Below are 15,690 nucleotides of genomic sequence, written 5' to 3'. Positions count from 1 at the left end.
AACAGACTTTGCTTCTTACCACCAATTCCTTCTCAGGCATGCACATACTCTGCACACACTGCAATATCAACTGCAACCACAGACAACAACAAAGCACATTGAAATTGCTCCGTGCGTGTAGGAAAACATGACCAGTGTCTTCACAAAGCTGTTTTCAATCAGAAATGGGTGAAGACAGAGTCTCACTTTGCTCGTTTGCAGAGTCCAATTGGAGATTAACACTTTGCTGAGCTGAGGTAAATTTGTGAAAATCCCAACTGCACGGATTTTGATCTATTTCAGTATCAATGGAATGAAATCACATGATCATCACAACATGATTACCATGCGACCTAAGGTGCTGGATTTAGGCTCCAGTCTCTCTGGATCCATGGGTTCGGAGTCCCACCGCTGCCGGAATTGGTTTAAATTTATGTCTTTGTAGCTGAAGTCCAAGAGCTCAGGATGAACCCAGGAATCAAGTGTCGCTAACAGATAATTCTTAAATCTCTTCCATTCCGATCTAGTTGACTTATTTTTAAAAAGCTGACTCTGCTCAAGCTTCAAATTGTGATCTGTTCCACACGGTGACTCGATTCATTTTGTTGATCAGGTACTGTTGTAGTTTTTGACAGATGCCCTTGTAAGTACAGGATATAGTATTTGACTCATCCATCGACAGTTGAACATTACAGACAGGCAGTTTTGCTTTGTTGGGCCTGAAGCTGTTTCTGTAGTGTAGTGGTTATCACGTTCGTTTAACACATGAAAGGTCCCCGGGCAGAAACATTCATTGAGCTTTCTCGTGTTGGGGAAGAAAATTGCTTGATTTCAGATTGATGTTCTACATTATTCGAACCTCGATGTTAAAGGCATGTTATCATTGTTCTGACATCATCCTCAGATACTTCCTGAGAAATAATATGCACTTATTTTTGACGCACTGACAAGGAAGTTCGATTTTGTCACCGAGCACTTATTCACATCTAGTTCAGTCTACAACAGAATTTAATGGGTTTATAGGTGCAGACTAATCTGGTTAATCACCATCTGAAATATCTGACAGTAATCTGTGCTCAAACAGACAGATACAAGTGATACTGCAAATGAACTAAAGGAAATGACGCACATTTCACAGAAGAATGTTTTCCAAATCGCCTTTCATTTCTTAGGAACTGGGGGGAAAAATATTCAGACGTTTGAGGGAAAGGACCATAATAAAAAAAATGCTCAAGTGTCGCTAACAGATAATTCTTAAATCTCTTCCATTCCGATCTAGTTGACTTATTTTTAAAAAGCTGACTCTGCTCAAGCTTCAAATTGTGATCTGTTCTACACGGTGACTCGATTCATTTTGTTGATCAGTTACTGTTGTAATTCAAGGCTGTTCAAATCCAGAAATATTCATTCCTTAATGAAGACATATGTGTTAAATAATGCGTTGACACTGAATAGTGAAACAAATACTGAGTACAATTGTACAATGAGTTTTGACAAAATGTCATCTCGACTCGAAATCTCAGCTCCTTTCACTCCTTATAGATGCTGCCAGTCCTTGTGAGATTTGCCAGAAGTTTCCCTTTGCGTTACCGATTCCAGCAGCCACAGTAATTTGCTTTTATTACTGAGTATAATTGATTGAGATTATTCGAAGGAAGATAGAGGATGAGTAGAAGTTCGGTTCATTTTGAACAACAAACTGAAATCAAGCAATTTTCCCCTTACCCGATGTGAGAAAAATTAATGAATGTTTCTGCCCGCTTTTGAACCGGGGAACCTTTCGCGTGTTAGATGAACGTGATAACCACTACACTACACAAACAGCTTGAAACACAGCAGGGCAAATCTGCCTGCCGGCAATGTTCAACGACTCTGTGTTTCTGCAGGTTCCGATGGTTAGACTGAGAGCCCATGTCACTGAATTCAGGAAGATAACCGTTACTTTCAATCCGATTGTACAACTTATCCCCAACATCAACATTTAAAAGCGTTCGTCTCGCAAATATCTAAGGGAGCAATGATTTCTGCCCATTCATTAATGTATCATTTTCATCTTTCTTCCAACAATCATCCACATTTTGAATCATCAGCGCTTTGTAGCCTGTCGCTCCCTTTTTCCTTGTTCTTTAAACGTGACATTTCCAATTCAGATACTAAAGAGGAAATCTCCCTGATACTGATTCCGACAGAACTGGAAGTAACGCAGGATTGTTGTACAGCAATAAATCCACATTCCCTGAGCGGGAATCGAACCCGGGCCGCGGTGGTGAAAGCGCCGAATCCTAACCACTAGACCACGAGGGAAGCCGAAGGAAACTTTATAAAATATTAATTTATCCATGAACCACCTTACTTTTGTTTTGTTCTACCTTTTTATTCACCAAATACAATTTTATCCTTCACATTGTCATGTTTATATCAGACACAAGTGACTGTTTCAGCCAATGAAAGCAGTGATTCCCGTTAGCTGGAACAGGAAATGACAGTGAGGTGAAATGGTCCTGAAAACTGCTCATGTGAGACTTTCAATTTCCGAATCCCATCAACCTCATCACTGTGGCTCCTGTGAAACTTGGAAGGTAACACACGGCAGGCTTTCGTCACGGAGGGTAACCAGCACAAGTCATTTACCAAACGTTATCATGCCGCTTCTGTTCCTGTTTCTGTCGCTGCCTCTCTTCCAGCTCCCTCTGGCTGTCCAGCTCCAAGGTTAAATTAGCTACTTGATACAGAAACAGACAGTTGGTAAACCAGAGATTCACCTGGAAAGCAGGAAAAGCGAATGTATGACACACGGCATTGAGAGGAGATGTAGTTTACAGATGACAGTACAGAGACACAGATATCTCATCTTCCTGATCCAGTTACCCATTACAGGAATGTACACAGTGAGAATTATCCACTGTCACACTCTCCTTCCAGCCTTGAGCACGGAGTTATGTTTTGAAGTGATTGAAGTCTTGCTACAGTTATTCAGGGTTTTGTTGAGACCACATTTGGAATAGTGTGTGCAGTTTGGATCCCCGCGTTTTAGACAGAATCAAAGCAAAATCTGAGGATGCTGGACCTGAATCAAAAACAGAAAATGCTGGAAAATCTCAACAGCTTTGATGAGAAAGAATACATAGCATTAAAAAACTGAAACATTATTTCTCCTGATCCTGGAATCTAAAACACTGGGGCACAATCTCAGGATAAGGCGCTGATGATTTAGGACTGCGATCAGGTGAAATTGCATCACTCAAAGGCTCGTGAATCTTCGGAATTCTCTACTCCAGAGGGCTCTGATGCTCCATCATTGAACACATTTCAGTTTGGGTTAGACAGATTTATGATCTATCCAGGAATGAATGGAAGCAGGGGCATGGAAATGGAACAAATGCTCAGCCACAAGTTCAGGTTTCGATTGTACTTTTTTAAGTTTAACGGTATAAAGGAAGCATATATATATAATGTTATATGTAATATGTTTGAAGTCAATCGTCATTAAATAATGTTGGTAACACCGGATAACAGTACAGCCGGGAACAATTGACAGCTTTTTTTTATTGGCATCCACGGACCCATTGCCAACAGGCAACTGTTTACCCGTGAATGCTGATCGTGAGAAAATAGTAAAATTCCATCACTGGGTGGTCTCAAACCACCAACCTTTCAGTTGACAGCCGAACACGCTGACCAATTGCGCCACAGAGACTAAGACAGGAGCCGCTAAATATATTCTAAACCAGTTTGTGGCCAATCATCAAATTCTATTTCTGAAAACCTATTCCAGAACTGCAGCATGACCGCACTGTTTACAATTCTCTACAAGTCACTAGTTGCATTGATCCCGCAGCACTGCTGTAGTGTGTTGGTTATTCCCTTTCTCTTTTAAACGCGCATCTCTGACATCTCCTCCAGTCACACAGCCCTGTGAGATATCTGCACTGATCTTATTGTGGCATCATGAGCGTTCCACATGCAACATGACTTGCATCTTTCAATTCTCATCTTGAACATTTCAATTGAAATTTCAGGGCAAGCGGAGCCTTTTGAGCAGAATGGTTCAGATTCCCATCCCCTTTAATGTACATAAGAAATAGGAGCAGGAGTAGGCCATCTAGCCCTTCGAGCCTGCCCCGCCATTCAATAAGATCATGGCTGATCTGTCGTGGCTCAGTTCCACTTTCCCGCCCTCTCCCCATAACCTTTAATCCCCTCTCTTATCAAAAACCCATCAACCCGCTTCTTAAAAATATTGAGCGAGGCAGCCTCCACCACTTCAACGGGCAGAGAATTCCAGAGATTCACCACCCTTTGAGTGAAGAAGTTCCTCCTCAACTCCGTTCTAAACCACCCCCCCTTTATCTTGAGGCTGTGCCCCCTAGTCCTACTGTCTTTTTTGAGCGGGAAGAGTCTCTCCACCTCTTCTATCCTATCCATCCCATTCATCATCTTATACGTCTCAATGAGATCTCCCCTCATTCTTCTAAACTCTAACGAGTACAAGCCCAGTTTATTCAGCCTCTCCTCATAGCTCAACCCCCTCAACTCCAGTATCAGCCTAGTAAACCTCCTCTGCACTCCCTCCAAGGCCAAGTTGTTTCTGATTTCACTACAGAGCTTGTCTATTAAACAATGACTGAACACAGAGGGTGAATGTGAGAAGATGAAGTTTCCAGTTGAAGAGGTTCCCAGTGCCTCTGAGCAGCTGAACTGGGGAAGCCTTTGGGCAGAGACTGTGCTGCTGCTATTTCCCTTCCTGGCCACCAGGGGTCGCTGTAACACGCCCAGCCGCTGCTCCGCCCAGTGTCACCTCTTGCCATTCCGGCCCGGCCGCTGCTCGTTGGCGGAACATCCGGGTCCTGTAGAGAGGCGGAGCCAGCCGCCATATTGCAGTGACATCACCATCAGCCCCTCCCCCCGTCGAGGAAAAAGCGACGGTTCAGGAATGTAGAAAGTGAGAGAAATTCCCACCCGGAAATCCCGCCGGAATTAAAATTAAATAACATAAATATTTTTATAAAGAGGCAGGTGGCGGAACCGCGCATGTGCTGTAGTATTTTCCCAGAGCGCACCGCGCGGGTGTGATTGAAAAACAGACACAATTAGAAAAAAGAAACGATGATCCCGAATGGAGAAGGAACCGAAAGTCTGACGGGTGAGGATGTGAATAATAATCATCAAGATTCAAAATATTAAAAGATTGAAATGTAACTGTCTGGGCGCATGTGCAGGAGGAGAATTCAATCTGAGTGCAGCGCGCGGAACGCCGTCTCCCCGGCAACGCAACAGAATGTTACAGTTGTACAGAACGTTGGTTCGGCCGCATTCGGAGCACTGCCTCCAGTTCTGGTCACCTTACTACCGGAACTTCAACCTGGTGTTGTGAGACTTCTTACTGTGTTCACCCCAGTCCAACACTGGCATCTCTACGTCAAGACTAAAATCTCATTTTATCATAAAAATGAAATACTGCGGATGCTGGAATCTGAAACAAAAGCACAAAATGCTGGAAAATCTCAGCAGGTCTGACAGCATCTGTGGAGAAAGAATAGAATCAATGTCTCGAGCTCTTATGAAGTGTCATCCAGACTCGAAATGGCTCTATTCTCGAACCATTTTATCATAGGTTTTGTGTTCTTAGTTTCCAAATGGCAGGTAAGAGACCTGTCCGGTACCCACTCGAGCTCTGATTTTTCAGTGGCCATGATGGGGTAAGATAATAACCATTCAGATCTACTCTCAAAGGGTCCACTTTTCAGTCCACTGCTACTTGGAGTATACCATCACTTCACCGACTATCGGGTCACAAATCAGTCACAGCTTTTAATCACAAATTTAGGATAAATTAATTTAAACAATGCCTGAGAATGCTTCTTAATTTCTTAACCAACTACCTATCACTGTTTGTTGATTGGTCAGATCTCCCTTTTTACAGATTCGGGTATCTCAGCCGCTGAACACCAGCCAGTCCTGGGATAAGTTTAATTCCAACTCATTCCCAGTAAATATTCTCACCAGGTCCTCTGTCAGGGCCCTGCTCAGCAGCTTTAATGGTCCGTAATTGCAGAGACTGAGCTGTCACAGGAATGTGGTCAAGATAGTCCAGTCCCATAATGCTTCACATTCAATCTGCAGTCCTTCAGTTATAACAGAATATGTGTCTGTATGTAGCTGCCTCAGCCATGGTCAACCCCAACACTGCCTTCTTGAACTGCTACAATGCCTGTAAATACACCCACAGTGCTGTTAGGGAGTGATTTCCAGCTACACATTCCAGAATTTCACTAGACTGTTGGTGGATACCAGATTGATATATTCCATTCAACCACACCCAAGGTGAGTTATCCCAATTTCATTATTGTCCAGGACAATATATTCACAATATCTTTAAAATACAAATTCAACATTCCCATTTGATTTCAGGTATTAACATATTCTACTAGTTTGTTCTTTATTGTCAATGTCAGGCTGGGGTTGTTCCCCTTGGAGCAAAGGAGGTTGAGGGGAGATTTGATAGAGGTGGACAAGATTCCAACAGATTTAGATAAGATGGACAAAGAAAATTTGTTCCCATTCACTGATGGGACAAGGATGAGGGTGGACACAGATTTAAGGTTTTGAGTCAGAGATGCAGGGGGAGGAATGTGAGGAAGAATATTTTGCTGCAGCGAATGGTATTGACTTGGAACCCGCTCCCTACGAGGGTGGAGGAAGTGGAAACAATCAATTACAAAGGAAATCGGATGGGCATCTGGGGGGGGTTTCAAACAGAAATGCTGACTAAATATCTCTGACCTTCCTAACACTCTGTCACTCTGTGATTCTTGTTAAATCTGAAACCAGGCAATCGCAACAAGACTCAAAGAGCATCAGTTCACTGCAGGCAAAGCCATGAGACCAGCCAGTCCAGCAGAAAGAAACCCTCCCCATTGACCAGCTGTGAGAATGAACAAAATGCAGTCCTGGATGTAACTGAGAGCTGAAACAGTAACAGCAGAATCCAACCCCGAATATCACTCGTGAACTTGTTGGTGTCTCAGCAGCTGGGATAAAATTCTGAACCCTTTCTATAGACTGAGCTGGTGAATAGTTTCTCCCCAGTGTGAACACACTGGTGTCTCAGCAGGTGGGATAGTTGAGTGAATCCCTCCGCACACTGAGATCAGGTGAACGGCCTCTCCCCAGTGTGAATTTGCTTATGTCTCTGCAGATTGGATAACTGATTGAATCCCTTCCCACACTGAGAGCAAGTGAACGGTCTCTCCCCAGTGTGAACTCGCTGGTGTCTCTGCAGGTGGGATGACCGAATGAATCCCTTCCCACACTGAGAGCAGATGAATGGTCTCTCCCCAGTGTGAATTCGCTGGTGTGCCTTCAATTCGGATAACACAGTGAATCCCTTTCCACACTGAGAGCAGGTGAACGGCCTCTCTCCAGTGTGAACTCGCTGGTGTCTCTGCAGGCTGGATGAGTCAGTGAATCTCCTCCCACACTGAGAACAGGGGAGTGGTTTCTCCCCAGTGTGAACTCGCTGGTGTGACTGCAGGTGGGATGACCGAGTGAATCCCTTCCCACACTGACAGCAGATGAATGGTCTCTCCCCAGTGTGAATTCGCTGGTGTGCCTTCAAGTCGGATAACACAGTGAATCCCTTCCCACACTGAGAGCAGGTAAACGGTCTCTCTCCAGTGTGAACTCGCTTATGTGTGCGCAGACTGGATAACTGTTTGAATCCCTTCCCACACTGAGAGCAGGTGATCGGCCTCTCCGCAGTGTGAACTCGCTGGTGTCTCTGGAAGCTGGATGAGTCGGTGAATTTCCTCCCACACTGAGAGCAGGTGAATGGCTTATCCCCAGTGTGAACTCGCTGGTGTGTCTGCAGGTGGGATGACCGAGTGAATCCCTTCCCACACTGAGAGCAGACGAATGGTCTCTCCCCACTGTGAATTCGCTGGTGTGCCTTCAAGTCGGATAACACAGTGAATCCCTTTCCACACTCACAGCAGGTGAATGGCCTCTCCCCAGTGTGAATTCGCTGATGTGTCCGCAGGTGGGATGACTGAGTGAATCCCTTCCCACATTGACAGCAGGTGAACGGTCTCTCTCCAGTGTGAACTCGCTGATGTGTCCGCAGATTGGATAACTGGTTGAATCCCTTCCCACACTGAGAGCAGGTGAACAGCCTCTCTCCAGTGTGAACTCGCTGGTGTCTCTGCAGGTGGGAGAACCAAATGAATCCCTGCCCGCACTGAGAGCAGGTGAATGGTCTCTCTCCAGTGTGGATGCGCCGATGAGCTTCCAGCAGAGATGGGGCTCTGTATCTCTTTCCACAGTCCACACATTTCCATGGTTTCTCCATGGTGCAGGTGTCCTTGCCTCTCCCTTGGATGGACAATCAGTTGAAGCCTCGTCCACACACACAACACGTGTACAGTCTCTCCCCACTGTGAATGGTGTGATATTTATTCAGGCTGTGTAACTGGTTAAAGCTCTTCAGTCAGTGCACTGGAACACTCTCACTTGAATTTGGCAGTGTGTTGATGCTTTTCCAGTCACGCTGATGTTTGAAATCTTTTCAAATCTCCTTCCAGATTCAATGGCCAATGATATTCGGGTCCCGAGGAATATGACTCCGCCAGATCTAGACCTCATGTTTGAGATTTCACCCTGTGATTCCTGTAAAACAAGTTGACACAAGTCATCAGTGTCAGGATAGAAATCCAGAACAGACAATTCTACTTTCTATGGAACATTCTTTCCTCTCTCATTCCCCAAAACTGTAAATCTCCATCCCACACACTCTCCCTCCATTCTCACTCTGCTGTATCTAATATTCACCCTCCCAATTCTCCTGAAGGTTCTGATTGACAGATCCATGCTCACTGCTTCCTGTCCTGGATACACACAGCTGAAAATCTCCATGCAGACTGCCAGACAGATCTATGCCCATATGACTGGACTAAGAATGTGTGGAATATACAGACTGGATTCACTTCCTTTCCCTTCAGTTGCTGCAAGTCACCAGTTTCCCCCAGAATGAGGAAAGAAATGGAAAGGGGGAAACATTGATTTCCTCCCAGATGTTGCACAGAGGAGGAAGTTTTAGTCTGAACTTCATTGGCTGACTTCCACATGACAACTTTCTCCCTCAAAGACATTGACATCCTTTGCTCCCTCAGCTTAACACATTTATTTGTCTGGCTAAAAGGATGGTCTCTTTCCTAATGTTCACAATTAAAGGGCTGGTTTCCCTCGGAGATGGCTGACATTTAAGAGAATAATAAATTATTATAGGACAGAGATATGCCGAGTGTTGTTATATTGTGGGTCTGATATATGATTTATGGTTCTGTAACAAAGTACATTTATTATTTCTCGTCTTGTAATGAGGCATTGTAGCTCTGTTATATATTTCCACTCATCGAGTAATTACAGCACAGAAGGAATCCATTCAGTAACTCAAGTCCATGCTGACTTCTGTCGAACAATCCAGGCAGTCCCATTCCCCTTCTATATTCCCTTTCCCCTGCAAGTTTATTTCCTTCATGTGCCCATCTCATTTCTGAAATATATTAAAGGGGACGGTAAACTAATATGGGACAGAGACCTGTCTGATATTGTTATATGGTACAGATTAGATATATTATTTATGGCTTTGTAATAAAATGCACTTATCTGGTTGTGTAACACTGGACTGTAGTTACATTATATATTTGGACAAATCTCTTGCCTCAGAGAATTGTTAGTATCTGGCTTCCTCTCCATGGGGACGAGTGGAGGGATTGAATATCTTCAAGGATGAGTTAGACAGTTTCTGAATGACAAGGGAGTCAAGACTTATTGGAACAGGCTGGAAAATGGAGAGAAAGCTCAGATGAGGAAGGATTTCTTCACTCAAGGATGTGGTGAAGTTTTGGATCCCTTTTTCGCAAATTGCATCCCTTTTTTGCAAATCCTTCCATGACATTATTGTTTCCTATTTCCAGTCACACTAGTGTTTGGATCTTTTTCTGCAGACACACTTACATTCAGGTTCTGTCAGGTTTTGATCTGCTGTCTGGTTTGAGTTTCCCTTTGAAGTTTGTCGTCAAATTTCCTGAAAAAAAATCATCACCTTCAGTCAAGAATAGAAATTAAGCGAGAAACGTTTCTCTTGGGTTGAGTTTTCTGTGTGTAAATCCTCCCCTCTAACTCCCTGTAAAAGGAGTTTCCAAAGTCCATCACTGTCAGTCCGGGATAGAAATTCACAACATTCTCTCCTCCTGCTGACAGGGAGCACCGCGCATGCGCCCTGCTGCTAATCGCCCCGGTAAAGATGGCGGCCGTTAACTCGGGGCCTCCAACTCAGGCATCTGTGGTCGAGGCCCCAAATGTTACGAACGCGGCACCAAGCACTTATTATTCGGGTTTTCCTGAATCCATTGGGTGCTTATAAAGCCTCCCCGCCGCCTCCATTACCCTCCAGAATAAGCCGTTTCCCTGGAAACCCGGAGCCGATAGAACCACCTTGCTGCCACTGCAGCAGCAACACCCACTGCGCATGCACTTTAGATCTACAGTACGCATGCGCAAAGTCTGTTGCGAGAACATAAGAACATAAGAAATAGGAGCAGGAGTAGGCCATCTAGCCCTTGGAGCCTGCCCCGCCATTCAATAAGATCATGGCTGATCTGTCGTGGCTCAGTTCCACTTTCCCGCCCTCTCCCCATAACCCTTAATCCCCTCTCTTATCAAAAACCCATCAACCCGCTTCTTAAAAATATTTAGCGAGGCAGCCTCCACCACTTCAACGGGCAGAGAATTCCAGATATTCACCACCCTTTGAGTGAAGAAGTTCCTCCTCAACTCCGTTCTAAACCGCCCCCCCTTTATCTTGAGGCTGTGCCCCCTAGTCCTACTGTCTTTTTTGAGCGGGAAGAGTCTCTCCACCTCTATCCTATCCATCCCATTCATCATCTTATACGTCTCAATGAGATCTCCCCTCATTCTTCTAAACTCTAACGAGTACAAGCCTAGTTTATTCAGCCTCTCCTCATAGCTCAACCCCCTCAACTCCGGTATCAGCCTAGTAAACCTCCTCTGCACTCCCTCCAAGGCCAAAATATCTTTGCGCAGGTGCGGCGCCCAAAACTGCACACAGTACTCCAGCTGCGGCCTCACCAATGCCCTATACAGCTGCAGCAAGACCTCCCTACTTTTATATTCAATCCCCCTCGCGATGAAGGCCAGCATCCCATTCGCCTTCCTGACCACCTGCTGCACCTGCAGGCTGGGTTTTTGCGACTCATGCACAAGGACCCCGAGGTCCCTCTGCACCGTCGCCTGCTGCAGTTTTTCGCCACGTAAGTAATAGTCCTTCCTACCATTCTTCCTACCAAAGTGGACCACCTCACACTTGCCAACATTAAATTCCATTTGCCATTTCCTGGCCCATTCGCCCAGCCTATCTAGATCCTTCTGCAGACTCTCCACACCCTCCGCACAATTTGCCTTTCCCCCAATCTTGGTGTCATCAGCAAATTTCGACACCCTACACTCGGTTCCCTCCTCCAGATCATCTATATAAATGGTAAATAGCTGAGGCCCCAGCACCGACCCCTGGGGCACCCCACTAGTCACCAACCGCCAATCCGAATAGCACCCATTGACCCCCACTCTCTGCCTCCTATTTGACAACCAATCCTCTATCCACGCTAACACCCTACCCCCAACTCCATGTCCTCTGACCTTCTGCAGTAACCTCTTGTGAGGTACCTTATCAAACGCCTTCTGAAAATCCAGAAAGACCACATCCACCGGCTCTCCTCTATCCACCGCCCTAGACACATCCTCATAGAACTCCAGTAAATTTGTCAGACACGACTTCCCTTTAATGAAACCGTGTTGCGTCTGCCCTATCAAGCAATTCCCTTCAAGATGCCTCGCAATTTCCTCCTTAATGACGGATTCTAACATTTTACCTACCACAGACGTTAAACTAACCGGCCTATAATTCCCCGCCTTTTGCCTGGCACCCTTCTTAAACAACGGCGTAACATTAGCCGTTTTCCAATCTTCCGGCACTTCCCCGGAATCCAGCGACGGAATCCAGCGAGGATGGATCATATTCTGATTCTCTGTGAACGCTGGGTAAGATAGCCACCATTGAAGTATGTTACTGCATAATCAACATCCTGATCAATCTTTTCTATTTCCTCTCCAAAGCCTCCACATCCTTCTGGTAGTGTGGCAACCAGAATTGAACACTATATTCCAAGTGCGGCCTAACTAAGTTGGGATCTTCCTCTGTTCTGTCCACTCGATGACTTTCTTCTGTGAATATCTAGCCGGAGTATTGGACCCTGGTGTGTTTCTTTGTTCATCTTGTTGACGCTAAATATTGAATCTTGTGGTTTCAGACACCAGATAATCAAACTCCCAACAACAGTTTATATTTTACTGACTGTATTAATAGCACTGCAATACTACAGAGTATAGTTACCCCATCCAGAGAAAGGGAGAATGTTGGGGTAGAGATTATTTCCGAGCTGAATGTGAAAATGGATTCATTCAGTCTTTCCATTTACTGATCGAGAGCACAATTACACCAGAGGAAGACCACTCAAGCACTTAACGTTTGCAAAGGAATTTCATAGAACATAAGAAATAGGAGCAGGAGTAGGCCATCTAGCCCTTCGACCCTGCCCCGCCATTCAATAAGATCATGGCTGATCTGTCGTGGCTCAGTTCCACTTTCCCGCCCTCTCCCCATAACCCTTAATCCCCTCTCTTATCAAAAACCATTTCCTGAGTGGTTAGTACTAACTTTAAAAGTTCAAAGCATTTGATCCAATTTCAACATTCTTATTGGCGAGGGCAATTTAACTGTTCTATCTAGGAGTACACAAATCATTTTCTATTTCACAAAACCAATGTGAATGGCGGGGCGATTACCCAATATTCTCTGCGAGTGAGAATGTGCCCTATCCATATTACAGCGCCGCCTTGCGCAAGCGCGGTACTTGGCTCTGACTAGGGCATGCGCAGTGTCTGAACTCTGATCGGAGCATGCGCATTCCGGGCTGTGACTCGAGCTGCGAGGAGCCGGAGAGAAACAATGGAGTGAGGTTCAGTAATGGAGCCGCTGGGTGACCGGGGAGGGATAGAAGCAGCGGAGTGGGCTGGGAGGTTTCATAAAACACCTTGTGAATGCCTCAATCCAGATAATATATTTCCGGTACCGTTTCAATCGGAACCGAATAGAGTCGGAGCTGAGCGGCTCCAGGTCCGGGTTACTGGCCGCCATCTTTATAGGAATAATGTACAACAGGGCGCATGCGCTTTGAGCCTGGACCAGTTACCAACTCTCCCGGATTGGACTGGAGTCTCCACGAATTTTTTATTTGTCCATGGGATGTGGGAGTCGCTGGCTAGGCCAGCATTTATTGTCCATCCCTAATTGTCCTCCAACTGAGTGGTTTGCTAGGCCATCTCACAGGGCATTTTAAGAGTCAACCACATTGCTCTTGATATACAGTTAGACCAGACTGGATAAGGATGGCAGATATTTTTCCTAATTCATTCACACTGTGGGTGTCACTGGCTGGGACAGCATTCATCACCCATTCCTATTTGCTCTTGAACTGAGTTTCAGAGGACATTTTAAGACTCAACCACATTGCTGTGGATCTGGAGTCATACATAGACTGGACCAGGTAAGGAGAGCAGATTTCCTTCCCTCAAAGACATTAGTGAACGAGATGGGACGTTTCATGGTCATCAGTAGGCTTTTAGTTCCAGATTTTAATTATATTCAAAATTGACCATACCATAGGATCATAGAATGCCCACAGTGCAGAATTTTCTCCATCAAGTACGCACTGACTCTCCAACAAAGCAGCTTCCCTGACCCACTTCCCAGCCCTATCCCTGTAACCATGTGCATTTCGCATGGCTAACCCACCTAACCTACACATCTTTCAACTGTGGGATTCAAACCTGAATTTCTGGAAAATTGTCTGGACATTAAAATATATACTTTTTTTGTAATTGTTCTTTGAATATTTCTTTTCACCTGCTATTAAAATATTGACAACAGATGAAGGTTGTTTGGTTGACCGTCAGTCATTATCCTGTAAAGTGATGAGTCTTTTTGCTTTCCAGTTGGCCGAGGAAAGCAGTGTGGGATTGATGTGTTGACTGATTAGTGGTTGAAGATGGGGGCAATATAAAAGATGTGATAAAACATCCAGGAACTCATTGAATCACAGTTGGTGATTATAGAGGAGAGAATGTTGTGAATTTCTATCCTGGACTGACAGTGATGGTTTCTGTAAATTTACAGGGTGCTGGAAGTGGAGAATTGACAGACGGGAAACACAAATCAAACATCACATCGTGATCTGACTGAGTCACTCAACACAACAGGACCTGAATGTCAGCAGAATCTGAATGTGGAATGTTACAGGTTTGTTGATTCTGTCAGAGAGAAGATTTCAGGTCTTACTGTGACTGGAAAAACCCTGAGATTCACAAATCCTGGTTAAGAAGCACCTCTACTCAGGATGGTAAAGGTTTGGAACTCTGTCCTACAGAAGGCAATTGATGCTAAATGAGTTGCTACCTTTAAATCTTGAGACAGATAAATTTTTGTCAAATCCCCCTCAGCCCTGTACTCCCCTCACTGCCCAAACACTCCTCATTGCCCAAACCCTCTTCAATTCCCCTCCAAAATCCCTCTCAGCCCCATACCCCCCACTGCCCAATCCCTCCTCAATCCCACTCCAAAATCCCTCTCAGCCCCGTACCCCTCACTGTCCAAACCCTCGTCAATTCCCCTCCAAATCCCTCTCAGCCCCGTACCCCCCACTGCCCAAACCCTCTTCAATCCCCCTCCAAATCCCTTTCAACTGTACAAAATAAAACCTCACAATCAAAAGAGAAATGAGAGAGGGAGAGCACGAAAATCCACACTCCCATCCTGAAGTGGCTGCTGCACATTTTTTTGAACCATTGAATCCAGCCACTTAAACCCTGTTGGGGAATGCAAAAGGGCTCCTGAGAATTAGGCCTTGAAGTGAGGCCTAGTCACAGAGGCTGCATTATATCTCAGCTAGAAAGAACAAATCTCCCTCTCCCCAGTTAACCAGAACAATCCTCTCCTTCCACACCCACAAATCCCAGCGCCCTGTCTAAAAACACAAGCACGACTCTGGGATTGAGACCAAGCCATTCCCCCAGGCTCAGGAATTTGAATTTCTGCTCCCTCTCCCTCCTGAGTGCTTTACAGTGACAGGGAGAGAGAGAGAGAGAGACTGAGAATGTTACAATCCGGATCCCACAGGGAATCCCACACTGCAGGAGGACACCCCCACCCCAACAGCCTCTGTCACTGTCCCCAACCCCTGTTCACTGAGCCCCCGACACTCCCCACCCCTTCTCCATTCACCCTGCTTCTCTCTGCTACCCCACCCTCCTTCTTACCCTCCATCTTTTTTACATTTAAATTGTGGGGCACAGTCACAGTGTGAGGAATATGGTGGGGGGAGAAACACAGAGAATGAGTGCGCAGCAAGATCCCACATACGCATAGCCTGAACAGGGCCAGATAGAAAGTGATATTGTCAGGACTGGGGTCAAGTGAGTGGGAAATAAGGGAATCAGCCATCTTCCTCTCTCTCCCTCTCCACACGAGACCCCACCCCCAGATTCTGTGTCTCTTCTCACCCCCTCACCACAACCCCC

General features: G+C 45.4%; 3 protein-coding genes across 3 annotated transcripts in view; 1 reads left to right on the top strand and 2 right to left on the bottom strand.

The window, feature by feature from the left end:
* Positions 1-15,690, bottom strand: part of LOC145363731 (uncharacterized) — a 469,439-nt gene that overhangs the window by 37,288 nt on the left and 416,461 nt on the right. The gene's annotated exons all lie outside the window — the stretch shown is intronic.
* Positions 6,229-10,187, bottom strand: LOC145363652 (uncharacterized). The gene is made up of 2 exons (XM_080218850.1): positions 9,994-10,187; positions 6,229-8,643 (listed from the first exon to the last, which is right to left on the bottom strand). Exon 2 carries the CDS (start codon positions 8,324-8,326, stop codon positions 7,130-7,132), a length of 1,197 nt encoding a protein of 398 aa, XP_080074976.1. The 5' UTR covers positions 8,327-8,643; positions 9,994-10,187; the 3' UTR covers positions 6,229-7,129.
* The window catches only part of LOC145363593 (uncharacterized), a 30,026-nt gene continuing 27,337 nt past the window's right edge, over positions 13,002-15,690 (top strand). The window contains exons 1-2 of the mRNA XM_080218777.1: positions 13,002-13,068; positions 14,291-14,413. The gene's annotated coding sequence lies outside the window, so the exon portion shown is untranslated. The remainder of the gene's footprint in view (positions 13,069-14,290; positions 14,414-15,690) is intronic.

This window comes from Carcharhinus amblyrhynchos, unplaced genomic scaffold, assembly GCF_965287045.1.
Source record: "Carcharhinus amblyrhynchos unplaced genomic scaffold, sCarAmb.v2.hapA scaffold_39, whole genome shotgun sequence".
NCBI lineage: Eukaryota > Metazoa > Chordata > Chondrichthyes > Carcharhiniformes > Carcharhinidae > Carcharhinus > Carcharhinus amblyrhynchos.
The sequence above is the reverse complement of the archived record's forward strand: the minus strand, read 5'-3'. Positions and strand labels throughout refer to the sequence as shown.

Bases quoted from the DNA above. Each gene is read 5' to 3' on its own strand.
- LOC145363652 (XM_080218850.1), bottom strand. From the start codon at position 8,326: ATGGAGAAACCATGGAAATGTGTGGACTGTGGAAAGAGATACAGAGCC.